Source organism: Ciconia boyciana, chromosome 15 (genome assembly GCF_034638445.1).
Source record: "Ciconia boyciana chromosome 15, ASM3463844v1, whole genome shotgun sequence".
NCBI lineage: Eukaryota > Metazoa > Chordata > Aves > Ciconiiformes > Ciconiidae > Ciconia > Ciconia boyciana.
In genome coordinates this window covers 3,489,432-3,502,680 of record NC_132948.1, presented here as the reverse complement: position 1 = coordinate 3,502,680, position 13,249 = coordinate 3,489,432, and the positions used below count along the sequence as shown (strand labels likewise).

Here is a 13,249-nt window from a genome sequence, read left to right as displayed (position 1 = left end):
CTCCGCCCCTAACTATGGCTCTTTGGAAAGAACTAAGGACCATTTGTCTTTTGTTATTTTTCCAGGTAGTAAAGATAAGAGTAGAATCTAATAAAGAACAAAAATGGGGGGGGGGACGGGGGACCAACACACACCCACAAAAGCTAAATCTTCACACCTAGCCCAAAACCAGCCCCTATAATTGAAAAGCATTTCTCCCTCTGAAGAAAATAACACCTATTGGGTCTCAAAAAAAAAAAAAAAAAGCCTCTCTCACACCGTCAGGGGATAACACCTCTAGCAGAAGGTGGCAAGACACAGTCTGAACCAGCACCACACACCCCAGCAAAGCCATCAGGTCCAGCGTGGAAGGTGGACAGCACCTAAGGGTCATGGAGCCCTCAACAAGACATTGATTTTGCAGGCGGAGGACTTTAGCTATTAACCAGAGCATTCATGGCTCCCGTACAGAGAAAATTAAGCCTGACCTTTCTCCAGCCCAAGAATTAGAACTCGGTATCTCCAAACTCCAAAATTAAAAGAAACACATTTGCTTTGAATCTCCTGCAAATTATGAGCTTGGGGAAAAATCAATTTGAATTTTATACCCACTCACAGACCCTTCCCACGGGACTGGTGGGCCTCCTTGCTCCCAGGGATCCACCTCGCTGCTGGGGACGGGCAGGAGGAAACTCCCGGGGAACGCAGCTCCCCAGACCTGCTGGGGCTCACGATGCAGAGGACACGTGCGGTCGTGCGATGGGAAGCACGCGTGTCACCAACCACTTCCAAACCGCAGCGAGGTCCAGCCCAGAGGATGGCACAAAGCCTTTCCCCATGGTTTGCACAGATTGCTCGAAGCAGCTGGGGAAGGGCAACAGCAAGGGAGGGCACATGCAAGACAGCCACGGTCTACCTTCGACTGCTGTGAGAACACAAACAACGGTGCAGGGCAAGCCGAAGCATTTAAGCCATAGGTCCATAAACAATGATATTAAAAAGTGTAAAGACAACCGGGGCAGCATTTCCTGAACTGCCAGTGCTGAGCAGCACAGGTACAACAGCTTTCAAAATTCGCTGTTCAAAACACCCAACTCCCTTGTTTTGCTGTTCCAGTGTCATTAACACCTACTGCGGGTCCATTTAAAAAGGAAGACACAGCTCCTTGACAAAGCTCAAAACATGGAAATATTTGTTTGGGGAAACAGATATATCTATTTGGAAATACATATTTGCATAATAGATGTATCTGTCTGGGGTAATATATACACACACTAACATATATATATATTTTATACATCTATATAGTGTGTGTGTATGTATATTTATTTATTAATTTTTTTCCTGCCCAGGCAATTGAGAAAAGAAAAAAAACAAGCACGGGAAGAAGCAGGTTGGGAGCCAACATCAGCTGCAGGGCTGGAGAGCGGCTTTTGAGCATGTGAAACAACAGAGGAGATGCTCGCCCTGCAAAGCCTCCCACCTCCGTGGGCCCGGGGCTGCTGCCCTGCATGGCAATGCCCAGCAGCGTGGCCCGGTGGTCCCCAGGCTGGCAGTCCCTTGCTGTCCCCAGGCTGGCGGTCCCGGCGCGGTGGTCCCCAGCCAGCCTTTCCTGGGCAGGCTAAGAGTGCCCCCTGCAGCCCTGTCATCTGTGCCGCCGCCGCTGCCAGGCGATTGTTCGCAATTTCAAATAAATAAATAACGAAACACAAATAAGACAGGTTCCTAAATGCAGAAAGAGCTAAAAGCTCCAGAGCAAAGGCATCTGATTTAAAAACCACAAAAAAGCAATCTAGGAGGATGAAGTGTTTAGTAGCGCTCCGTCATGCCCGGTTTTAGCCACTCTGAAGGGAAGGAGGGATGGCAAGGGTGGAGGGAGGATTGTGGGTCCCCCCCCAGCCGTTGGCTTTTGTTTTGAGGATAAAAAAACCTCCACATCTCTGAATATCCTAGGTAAATGAAACGGATGTTCACGCATCGCTCAGAGAATGCTGTCAACAGCGCACACGGCTAGAAGCTGCATGTTCCTTGCAATATTAATCAGACTGCTCCTCCACCCCTCCTCTCCACGGCACTAAGGTGCTAGACAAGACAGGAGGAAAACACATACCAACCCCCCCCACAGTCTCTGCTGGGCTTGTCTGTCCTCACGAATGCATAAGCCTCCCAGCTCCTTGAACTTAACCCAGGGCCCTAGAAGGCAAATAGATCCCCCTAGTTTTGTTTGCTCCAGCTTTACAAAGGTCATGTCTGTAGCCACACGGTGTTGGGTTTTAAATTAGCAGTGCCCCACATGCTAAGAAAACTTAGCACAGCAACTCGGAAGTCCAGGGTTTTTTTGCCCTGTTTCAGTAGGGCCTCTGAGGGCAGCGTTGAAGCAAAAGCATCCAAGCTGCACAGCACGAGCAAGAAAAACCTTTTGCTCTTCTACAGGGATCTTCACATTGTGCCTCCCATCACCCTTCCAGCAACGTGTGTCCAAGAGCCAAGTCACAGTCTGCATCCAGTTAAATCCCCAGAGCCCACCCCAAAACAGTGTTGCAACATACAGCTTTCCTTGCCACTTTACACCTTGCAAAGAAACAGCCTACCAGCCACGCGGGAGCCACTGTCCTTGCCTGTGGTCAAGCCAGGAGAACACCACACGCTAATAAAGGAGGTAGAATTCACTGTACGTAGGGAAACGCGTAGTTTCCCCCGCAACGAACAAATCACTGCCCCGCGGCTCCTCGCAAGGCAGTTTTCACTGCGTGGTCTGGGGAGGTTTCCAAGGGTTAAGCAATTCCTCAACTCAGTGCCTTTGGAAAGAAATGCCACAGCCCTGACCAGATGAAAGCGCCTGCCTTCTGCTTAGACAGACCCACACAGAAAAGCCACCTCCTAACACAGTACTTCACCGTGCCCTGCAGATGTGAGCTATCACCCTTATTTTGCGGATGGGAAAAAGTGACAGGCAGAGCTGGATCCCCCAAATTCCTTCTGCAAGACAGTAGTGGAGCAGCGATCATGCCCTGGGTCAACGAGCAAAAGATTCTCGTCCTGGGAGCAGAAGAGATGCCGTATGCTGTATTTTACAAAGTTTCACCTCTTTTCTGGGATGCATTACAAGGCTTAACGAGTCATTGCACAAAAGGCTGAGGATACAAAGAAAACAGATCAGCCAGCGCACAAAAGAATGCAGGCTGGGATCCTAAAATCCCTATTCAATGCTCAGCACTATCCCAGGCAGGTCTCACGGCTGACAAGGTATTTCTTGCCGGAGAAGGTATTACAGACAGCATAGTCCTGCACCCTTACAGACACAGGGCTGCAACTGCAGGGCAATACCCCACTGACTACGTGAGGCACACGCAGTGAAACACTCACGGAAGGCAGAGCAAGATGTAAGTGCTCCCTCCATGATGGGAAGGAGCTACACCATCATGTGGGCAAGACAGATGGAGGAGGGAGCCAGCCCCAGCTAAAACCTTTCACACCAGCTGTCTGCAGCAGCTCTCGGTGCTCCTCCCCAGCCAGGTGTGCCGAGCATCAGGAAAGCTGCTGCACGCCTTTCGGGCAAGAGGGGAAAAAAAAAGTATCCAACGCTATGTCATTTACTCGACAGGCGGGGAGATCTGCAAGCTCCGTGGATGTCTGCTGCACCGTGATGGGCCACCGGGTCTGACAGCTCACAGTGGCTCCAGCCAAAACGCTGGCTTATGGGATCTCTGTCTCACCAGCAGAATTTCTATACTGGTATAACCTGCCAAGCCATTTGTATTTACATTCAGTAAAAGGCTTGCTTACCTCCACAAAGAAAACAAAACTCATAATATTTACAATCCAATAGCAAGATCCTGTATGAAAATCACACCGGCCCCAGTGCGGAGCACTCCGCAGACCTGACAGAAAGCACTTTCCTACCTGAAGAGTTCCCTGATTTCCCTGACGGTGGCCTGGAATGGGATGTTTCGGACCAAGATCTTGGAAGTCTTCTGCTTCTTGACGGTTTGTTTCTTTCGGGATGATTTCACAGCAGGCCTATGAAGTCAATAGTAAGTTGAAAGAAAAATTAGCCACCTAGCTCACAGCAACACCCTCACTGGCATCTTACTGGTGACAATGAAAATGTCATACAGTACACTGGGAAGGAATGAATTTAAGTGATTTAAATCCTACATCTGAAAATCAAAGTTTCCAGCTTGCTGATTACAACCTCAACTGAGGTTAGGCAGCACGCCTGGACTCACATTTGCCACTAACTTTTGTTTTGACATCAAATCTTGTCCATTCAATTGTCAGGAGAACATTCCATTTGATATATTAAAAAAATAGCTTAATGTAAGCTAATTTTGATTCTTTTTCTTACTGGCTTAGAAAATAGCACATGATTTTTTTTAATAGGTTATTAATTTTTTTTTTAACTTCCGAATTGTATTGCATTTGGACAAGATAAGAATTTATCTAATACAATACACAGCGGCTTATTTCATAAAGCAAAGCATTCTGCATTGTAGGCTGGATACTACCGAAGGGATTTTAAAAATCAAAATGGATGAAAATGGTTTATTAAAGAACCGAAATACAAAGCGCAGACAGGGATCTGTCAAATTGCTTCTGGTCCCCAGGGACCAGTTCTTCAAAGAAATTTTGACATTGAAGAGATACCTTCTCCAGCAGGGTTTCCAAAGTGTCTAAAGGACAGTATTTAGGTGCCAACATTCACCTTCAAACATCTGGATTAATTTTCAACTTTGCATTTAGAAGATTCTGTACTGAATAAAAACTAAGAAGGAAACCCTAAAAAGCAGGACTTGAACTCCAAACAAATTCATCCGTAAGTAACCATCTCCTCTGCACCTGACTGCGCCCAAACAAAAGTCGTCCAAATTTTTTTTCAAGCAAGAAACCAACCTGCATTTGTCTTGATTTGATCAGAATCGGCAGCAGAACGTTATTCTTAAGCTCCTGTTCTCCCTGATGAACTAGGGTAAAAGATTTCATTACCCAGAGAATATTTGTCTTCAAGAACTCTTTAAACCCACTGCAACTTGGGCTATCAGTTGATTTTGCAATGCTGACAAACTGTCACCAAAGCAGAGCCTTTTCCTTAAGTGTGGAAGAAAACTCAAGTGTCTGGTTCTCACTCTGGGCTCATTTTTGGGGTCCCACTACTGCATGCTGCTTAGGGATTTTAACTGGAAATATGTCATTTAGTGAGTGAACACCTTCGCATCAGCTATTCATAATTTCTTTTTTCTTTTCAAGTAAGACTGACTTAAAGCAACTCTGAGTAAAGCACAACAAAGGCTGATGTGTTCAACAGTCAGAGCACTACCGATCACATCCCTCATGATGCAGAGATGCTAGGTAAGAAATTTCTTACCTAGCTAGGTAAGAAAAAACCTACCAAGCGTTACTGCAGCTTAAATGTAGCCATGTTACAGAAGTGAAACATAAGCTTTACCTGACAGCTCTCTCAGAGATTTTCACTTCCAGCTTATGGCCATCTACAGAGCAGCCCTAGAAGTTAAAACAAAGAAACAAGAAAAAAAAACCAAAGTCACAACAGCTTCCAAGCATCCAGGATACAAGCACAGCATTTCACATCTTGCTCTTTCCCATATATCCTTCCCCTTCACCCTGCCAAAGCTTTTCTCTGTTGAACACCACTCATGCAAGGCGAGGCTTCTGATATGAGGTTGGAGACAGCCTGACTGACTGAAGCAGCAGCAGCCAACGTCCTTGATCCAGCTCTCCATCAACCTCAGCTCTGCCACTTAAACTGGCAAAGATGTGTCACTTCACTGCCCTGGGCTATGGTTTCCTTTCTCTCTAGACTGCAAACTCTTCAAGACTGATCATCGTCTTACTTGTTCTGGAATGAGCCAAGGATGTCTCATTGGCCATCGGTAGCCAATACAGCAAGAAAGTCTTCTATCTCTTGCTTCCTGTGCCTCAAAGAATTTCCTGCAGTTCAGCAGCGAAAACAAGCAGCCTCTTGCCTTATCAGCCCTGACAGGGCACACGACATGCAAAGGCACTACACTGGGATCCTGGAGCCCTGCTGCCCACTCCCTCCACAAAATACCCGTTTTCCTGCTTTCTCTCTTCCCCAGGATTCTGCCTTTCAAAAGGATGGAGAATGCACATTACCCCAAGACTACCTAGGCTGTGGAATGTGACATGACCACCTGTTGAAGGTGGGACTCATGGATTGTGGTCACTGAACACGCACAGATGAAACAGAGTAATTTCTTCACATCTGCCTAGACAGGGATTGCTCCCTGTCCTAGCAGCAGAGGGAATGATTTACTCCTTCGGAGTGCATCCAAACCCTGTGGATTGCACCACAGGGAGGGCAGGAGGCTAGAAGACCCTGAAGCAGTGGTAGATTCACAGAGGGTAGAGGTGAACTCTGCAGCACTAAATACTAAGCAATATTTATTCTCATTGTGAGTAGGGGCCTGGGTCTCCATCACCTCTGTAAAGGGAACCTTGCAGAATAAACTCATTAAATTTCAATCATTGCACATTTCCTGCTACCTCCATATTGGACCAGTGCTAGGAAACACTCTTCTGCATGAGGTCTTGTCTCTTTACACACCTACTTTCCCCACAAACCTGGCCCATTTTAGAGGCTTCTCCACCTGCACAGTGTAACTCATAGCACTGACATCCTTGGCTACATTTTGAACCTCACAGTTCATCCAAGACTTTGCCCACCATCTCTGGAAAAAAATCTGAACCGACAATGCTTAAGCTTACCTGGAGCCGGCGCAGGGCTTTCTGGGCGCTCTCTGGCTTCTTGTACTCCACAAATCCAAAGCCCATTGAAAGCAAAGTGCCTGTCCAAAGAGAAAGGGGACTCATTAAGCTAGCAGGAAACAGTGATGATATTAAGCAGAAGATTTAAAAACAAATCGGAAGCAAGCGCTGATTGCCAAAATTGGTGGGACAAAAACTAATACCCCAGGCAAAGGGCCAGCCTGCCCATGCCCTGACTCTGACACTCCTCATGAGCACCCCGACCGACTTGTTCTGAGCAAGACGCTGCTCTAGAACAGCTTGTTTTGGTCCTCATGTCAAAGAGGAGATAACCAATGTTGCATGCCAAACAGACTTTTTGCTTTGCATAATTTCAGTTCAACCTCCTTAAATAAAACAGTAAGTCCTACAAAACTACCGCCGGTCATAGTCAGGGTAAGCGATCCCATTATGGATACGCAAACATTTGTTTATACACAGGGCTATTTCCTCGTGAGCGAAACGAGACCTTCATTTGGAAAATCTGCCAAGTACCCAGAAATGGGTGTGACTTTTGTTGCAGGATAACAATATGCAGGTTGCAGTTTGGTCCCCAGAGGAGACAATTCTAACCTGCAACCCTTTCAGAAATTCATTCTGGCCAACTCTTGACAAGCAGTCAGTTACTAACCACTGCTGGGAGCTGAGCATTTAAGATTTGTTTCAGTTTGGACTGCCATGTGCTGTATTCCCCGTCATCTCCAAGCGCAAGCCCTGCGTTTCATTTGAGAGACAAAGTGCCTTGGAGGTCTGCAAGGCACAAAAGGAGCAAACGCTTCTATAAACTTGGGTGGGCAGCTGCCGGTTCCACGCCGAAGGAGGAGACATCTATTACACTTCCCGGCACAGCAAACGTTTGCAGCACCCACGGTCGTGCCACACTTCTGAGGAACACGCTGACCATTTTGAGAGCCATAAATAAGGCTGGGTGAGGGAAGGAAAAATGCACAAGCAAAACCATAACACCCAGTTTCTACCTTCAAAACCTCAATGGTAGCAGGCTATAGAGATCACCCCACAGTGACAGCAGGGGATCGGTTGCTAGGTGGTATGAGATCAGCCTAGGCTCAAATGTTGTTGTCTGGTCACGAGCACGCCTGCAGCCAGACGTGAGTGGTATGGAAGAGTTCATTTCATTTCTTTTTCTTTCCGTGGATCTGAGTTTTCAAGCATCCCATGCAAGAGGAGCCCTGCTAAGGCAAAATGCCTTAAAGCTGTGCAATTCCCTAGCCTAGAATCTGGAAAGAAGACACAGCCCATCTAGCCAGTGCTTGCCTTAAGCAAGCTCTTCCCTGTCCAACCGCCCAGAAAGCGAGCACAGTCAATGCAACAGGCATAACCACTCATCACCGCAGCCTACTGGGTTTGAATCTGGCAGGCAGAAGGCAAACGAAGCCCACTCAGCACAGTATTCAGCCAGGCATCCTTGAAGATCCCGGATAAAACACGTCGTGTGCAGGTTTAACCATCGCAGGGCACTGGTTCCTTTCAACTTGCATCCCGCTCTCTGCTGTGATCCTGAAGGAGTTGGCTTCTCTATCCTGATCTCAAGAGAAGGCCACATCTCAACAAATCCCACAATTGAGCTTAACCTTCTAGACTGAACCCCAAGGTATTTTTGGTTGCTGCTTTCAGCCATTTCAACAGGCATACTTCTAGAAACATTAAAGATTTTGCCAACAAGAACACAAATGCTCAGCCAGATGAATGCTAAAGCAATGCTACACCTGAGCCCTCAGCAACCAGCCGAGGGAAGGAACTGAACAGCAACATCTAGAGTACCTGCTTTGTCTTTCTTCTTGGATATTGTGCAGCTCTTCACAGCTCCCACTTTGGAGAACGTCTGCAAGGAATTCGGACACGTGATTCAGTTCCCTTTGTCACAGCCCTACAACTCAAGTGACGGTGTGGCGCTCTTCCAGAGCCAGGAGCACAGGCTCGCAGGCCCACCTCCCCCCAACGCACACCTGACAAGCAGTCAGTGCAGCTGTGCCTTTTCTTGTAAAATTATTTCTGTACAAATATACAACCACATATGCACAGACTTTTAAAGAAATCAATACGCACGTTCCCAGAAATCCTCCACCACTCCTCAGAAACTGCACAGAGACCTGGCATGGCGCTGGAGGAACACTATGGATTACAAGACGCCCTCACACCCAGGTGGGGACCTTCGTGGCGGGCGACTCCTGCGATGCCCCTTGAATACAGCTCCTTCCAAAGCCATGCAGGAGGGACTGCAGGGTAGCAGGGGCTGCCCCACAGTGACAAGCCATCTATTCAACTCCTTCATAAAACTGCAGCCAGAAGGCAGAAGAAGAAGAGGGGACAAGTCCCAGTCCTCCTCTGAACATTTATGCTTGTCCCCAGACCCTACTGGGCCAGGGCGTCTACTAATACCACAGTCCCAAGCTGGAGGAGCACGGGTCCACGGTGGACTGACATTGCGCCAGCATTCTTGGGCCACGAAATGTGACTTTTCACGTGGCTGCGAAAAGTGGTAGAGAAGGGAACTCCCAGTTGCTTTTCCCTATTTTGCTATTAATATCCCACATGGCTTTAGAAATGCTACGATCTCTCCCAAGTGTTTCGCTGAGGTAAAGCAGAGACAGCTCAACGTTGGCAGAAGCTTAGATGAAAAGCACATCTCCGTGAAACCATCATTTATTTCCTTATTGCCTTAACACACAAAGCAGTATCACAGCTGCACAAGTGCTTGTCCCAAGGAGAAGCATTACAGAAAGCATGGGAAATGAGGAGTCTTCAAAGATTTCCTACTGCCTCCACCTGTCCTGAGGTGGAATTAAACCCCATCAAAACTGTTTCAGATACATTTGTCTTAACTGACACCTGAAACCCTGAAGTGGAGGATCCCAGTCCCAGTACAATCCAGTGCTCCCTCACCTCCCATTAGGTCGTGCTGGCTGTAATATAACTCCTTTAAACACTTTATCCTCAGCACAACAGAGGTGGAGAACAGCTTGCCCCTTGCCTTCTGCAGCAGAGTAGAGCCCTTTCTCCTAGCCCATGCTGGGAGTGGGGGCTTTACTCCATCAGGCATCTCAGTCTGGCCTTCAACCACACACTCAACCCCCTCCCGCTCCATCTGAGCGGATCGTGCTAAGCAAAACCCAGTCCCCTCTCCTCGCTTACGGCTCACCTCCTTCAGCGTGTCTTCCGTGGTGGCAAAGTTCAGGTTTTTGATGAACAAAGTACACCCAGGAATGCTTTCTTCTTCCTCCTCCTCTTCTTCTTCCTCCTCTTCTTCCTGTGCTGCTGTTTCCTCTGAGCCCTTTATAGCTTCACCTGAAACAAAAAGAAGAAACCCAACTTTGTAAGATGTAACAAAGCCAAGTTTGGAGGCGCTTGCCCACTACCCCAGCTAACAGTAACTACTCCAGCAGGAACAGGCCACTTCTCTATTGGCTCTTTGTCGGTGGACATAGACTGAAGCAAGCTCAACACACAGTATATGAACGCGTCCCTGTGAATACTAAAATATTGCCTGTTCTTTGAGCGTAGAAACTCCGCAAACCTGCTTCCCCAGCACTCGGACACCCTCACACCAAACCCAGCCAGAGACCCGCTGGGCTAGGCAAGGGGCTCCAAACTTGCTCGAGCATCCTTCTGCGCTGCTCTGAAACCTCATCTCTTGCCAATACGTATCCGCAGGCTGTGAAATAACGTCCCCATCAGCATGTGAAGGAATATGGTCTGTGGTCATATGTCTATGGTCCCAAACACATACTGAAGGGCAATGAAGAACTGCACCCAGCACAGAGGCTGTGGTCTTAAAGGGCTTCACTATAGCATTAACACTTCCAGAGCCATAGGTTTATACTCCATGACCCACAAACCTCGCTCAAGTCAACAGCAACGCACACTATTTTGTACAAATCCTGCTTTGGGATTCTGCAAAGGCAAATCTGTAAAAAAAACACCAAGTAATCAAGCCGCAATTCAGCATTCAGCACAACACCTTCCTCTGGGGCACCCGAGCCCCACGATGGAGCTGTGGGTGCCTGTCCACAGCTGGGAAGTTCACAGAAACCTGGATACCGTACAGCTGATCAATGGACAAGCCTGCTGGTATTTGCGGCTGGTCTTCGCAAGGAGGGAGGCTTTGGCAACTGCATTTTGACTCTCTCCATCCATCCGTTTCCCTCTCTTCCCAACTTCTAAAATGGCTTAATAATTTCTACTGTACTTCACACACTGAAGAAGCCTCAAAGCTACTGAGCACACATGACGGGGGAGAGGAGAGACCTGTTAGAGCCTGCGCTGAAGCGGAGGCTGCAGTGGGACTAGGCCCTTATTAGACATGAGAGAATACACATGAGCTCTCACGTTCTCTCTCATCCATTGACTTACCAACTTCTTTCCTCGCTAGACCACTTGTCTTTCAGAGCAAGCCCGACAGCACAGACGATGCTGTGCTCAGAAGGAGCAAACTATGCAACTCCCTTTGGCATGACCACCGCCCTCAGTGCTTTTTCTAGGCTTATTTCTCCCTCATTTCATACGAGGAGAGCCTGCACTGGGCCAGGGGTGTGCAAAGACTCCACCAACTCCATCCCAAGAGCTGTCTTTTCCTACGTGGCTCCATCTGGCTGCCCTCCCTGCCCCCAGCACCACGCAGCCCAAGCCTCTTTGGTCGGGTGGTCCAACCCTCCTTGCTCCAGCCGGTGGGGTATTTGCCAACAAGACACAGAAAAAAACCATTGCCTTTGAAGGCGGCTTATTTGAGGAAACAGGAGGGAAGAGATTCAGCGAGACGGGGTGGGATGAAGAGGTGCCTCCATCTGCAGCTGGCACAATACAACACGGCCACGCGTCGCTGCCTGGAACCCTTTTGTGAGCGAGGCGTTCACTGCGCGTCCCCTCCCTTTCCTCTCCCAGATCCAGAGGCTGGCAGCAAAGACCATTATCAGCCCCGAGCAGCCTTCCAGGAGCTCCTGCGCTTACAGCCCTTTATCGGCAGGTGAGGGTCTCGGTTACTGGGAGATAAAGCGGCCCCCCACCTCCCCCTGGCTCCAGCCTCCCCCTGTGACCCAGGCGCAGAATGGCAGCCCGGGAAGAGGCTTTTCATCAGCTTTTCTCTCCCCTCCCAAAACCTCAGAGTTCTGAAATAGCTTCTAGCAAAACAAACCTCCATAAAGCCATGCTTCTCCATCTTCCTTTTTTTCTTTTTTAAAAGGATCTTGAAATGTTTTAACTATATGGCACGATTTTATTTTTAAAGCCCCTGGGATGGGGAGAAAGAGGGTATACTCAGGGAGGGAAGATCATGTCCTTGCCAGTGAGAGCAGTGGGAAGTCACCCAGACAAAGCACACAGTGGGGCTTGACACAAGAGCAGCGAAATACATACAGGGACCCACAGCCTGTCACCGGCAAGCCAACCTCTCCATCCACTGCTGCCCAGTACTCCTGTTGCTGCACTTACTTGGCTGTCCACAGGCAGGGACAGTGTCCTTGCACACCACACAACCGCAAACACGCTCGGGGGTCAGGTCCAGCTTACAGAGAACAGCTACCGCTCTCCCGACGGCTGCTGCCAAGACCAGACTGGACCAAAAATCTCTTCCCAGAACTCATGTCAGCTCAGTCCAAACTGGACCTGTGTGCCACAAGCCACACCTCACTGCCCACGCCTCATCCAGGAGGCAAGGAGGTCAGGGACAGGAACAAGCACAACGTTTGTGTCGTACGATCAACTAATACACCACAGAGCAGGTGATCCTAAGGACCACGAAGAGGACTTTGTGAGGCTGGTTCTATCCCCAAAGGGTCAGGAATATCAGCATTGCCGCTTTACACGTAAAGGAGTGGAGAAACAACCAGAGGTACCTCTGTCCCAAAGTCAAAGCTCTTACCAGGTACCAGCCTTGCTTTGCCCTCCTTTTCTGGAGCCTCAGGGTTTTTTTTCTGAGGGGCTGGGCTGAAGAAGACACCCATTGGAGCCCATTCCAGATACAACGGCACAGAATGAAACTGTAAAGAGAACACAGGAGACACATGAAGAGTGGAGGGTAAGGTCTGAAGAAAAAGCTCTGCTCTCAAGCTTTATTTTTCCCCCTCAAACATTCTGTTATGGAAAACAGCAGTGGAAAAGCTGAGCAACATTTTTGGCTGGCTCAGCTCTCTTCCACCAAAGCAGAGAGACTGTATCCAACCTCACAAAGAACTACAGTCTACTATGTGACAACCAGAGGTCAAGGAGTAAGGCCACAGCTAGGCAAAGGGCCTCCAAGGGGGGCTCCAGGCTTCAGTACCACTCTCCTGTATTGCGAGGGGTAAAACAAACCCTCTCCAGGCCACTGAGGCTTCTCTAGATGTGTCGCAGTCCCCTCCTCCAGCTGTCTTCTGCAGGTTGAGAGACCTACTCAGCCACTGCTGCACAAGGATGCACTGGGCATCCCCCTAAATCCATGAAACAGCAGTGGCTCTGGGACAACTCACTTCCCTCAAAAGCCCTCTGCCCC

At 48.6% G+C, this 13,249-nt stretch overlaps 1 protein-coding gene across 1 annotated transcript in view; it reads right to left on the bottom strand.

Annotated features, from left to right (window-relative positions):
- Window positions 1–13,249, bottom strand: part of RBM19 (RNA binding motif protein 19) — a 73,539-nt gene that overhangs the window by 49,531 nt on the left and 10,759 nt on the right. The window contains exons 16-21 of the mRNA XM_072880396.1: window positions 12,641–12,758; window positions 9,926–10,071; window positions 8,548–8,608; window positions 6,727–6,806; window positions 5,426–5,481; window positions 3,883–3,999 (exon numbers count right to left, since the gene is read on the bottom strand). Of these exons, the coding sequence (XP_072736497.1) occupies window positions 3,883–3,999; window positions 5,426–5,481; window positions 6,727–6,806; window positions 8,548–8,608; window positions 9,926–10,071; window positions 12,641–12,758 (578 nt within the window). The remainder of the gene's footprint in view (window positions 1–3,882; window positions 4,000–5,425; window positions 5,482–6,726; window positions 6,807–8,547; window positions 8,609–9,925; window positions 10,072–12,640; window positions 12,759–13,249) is intronic.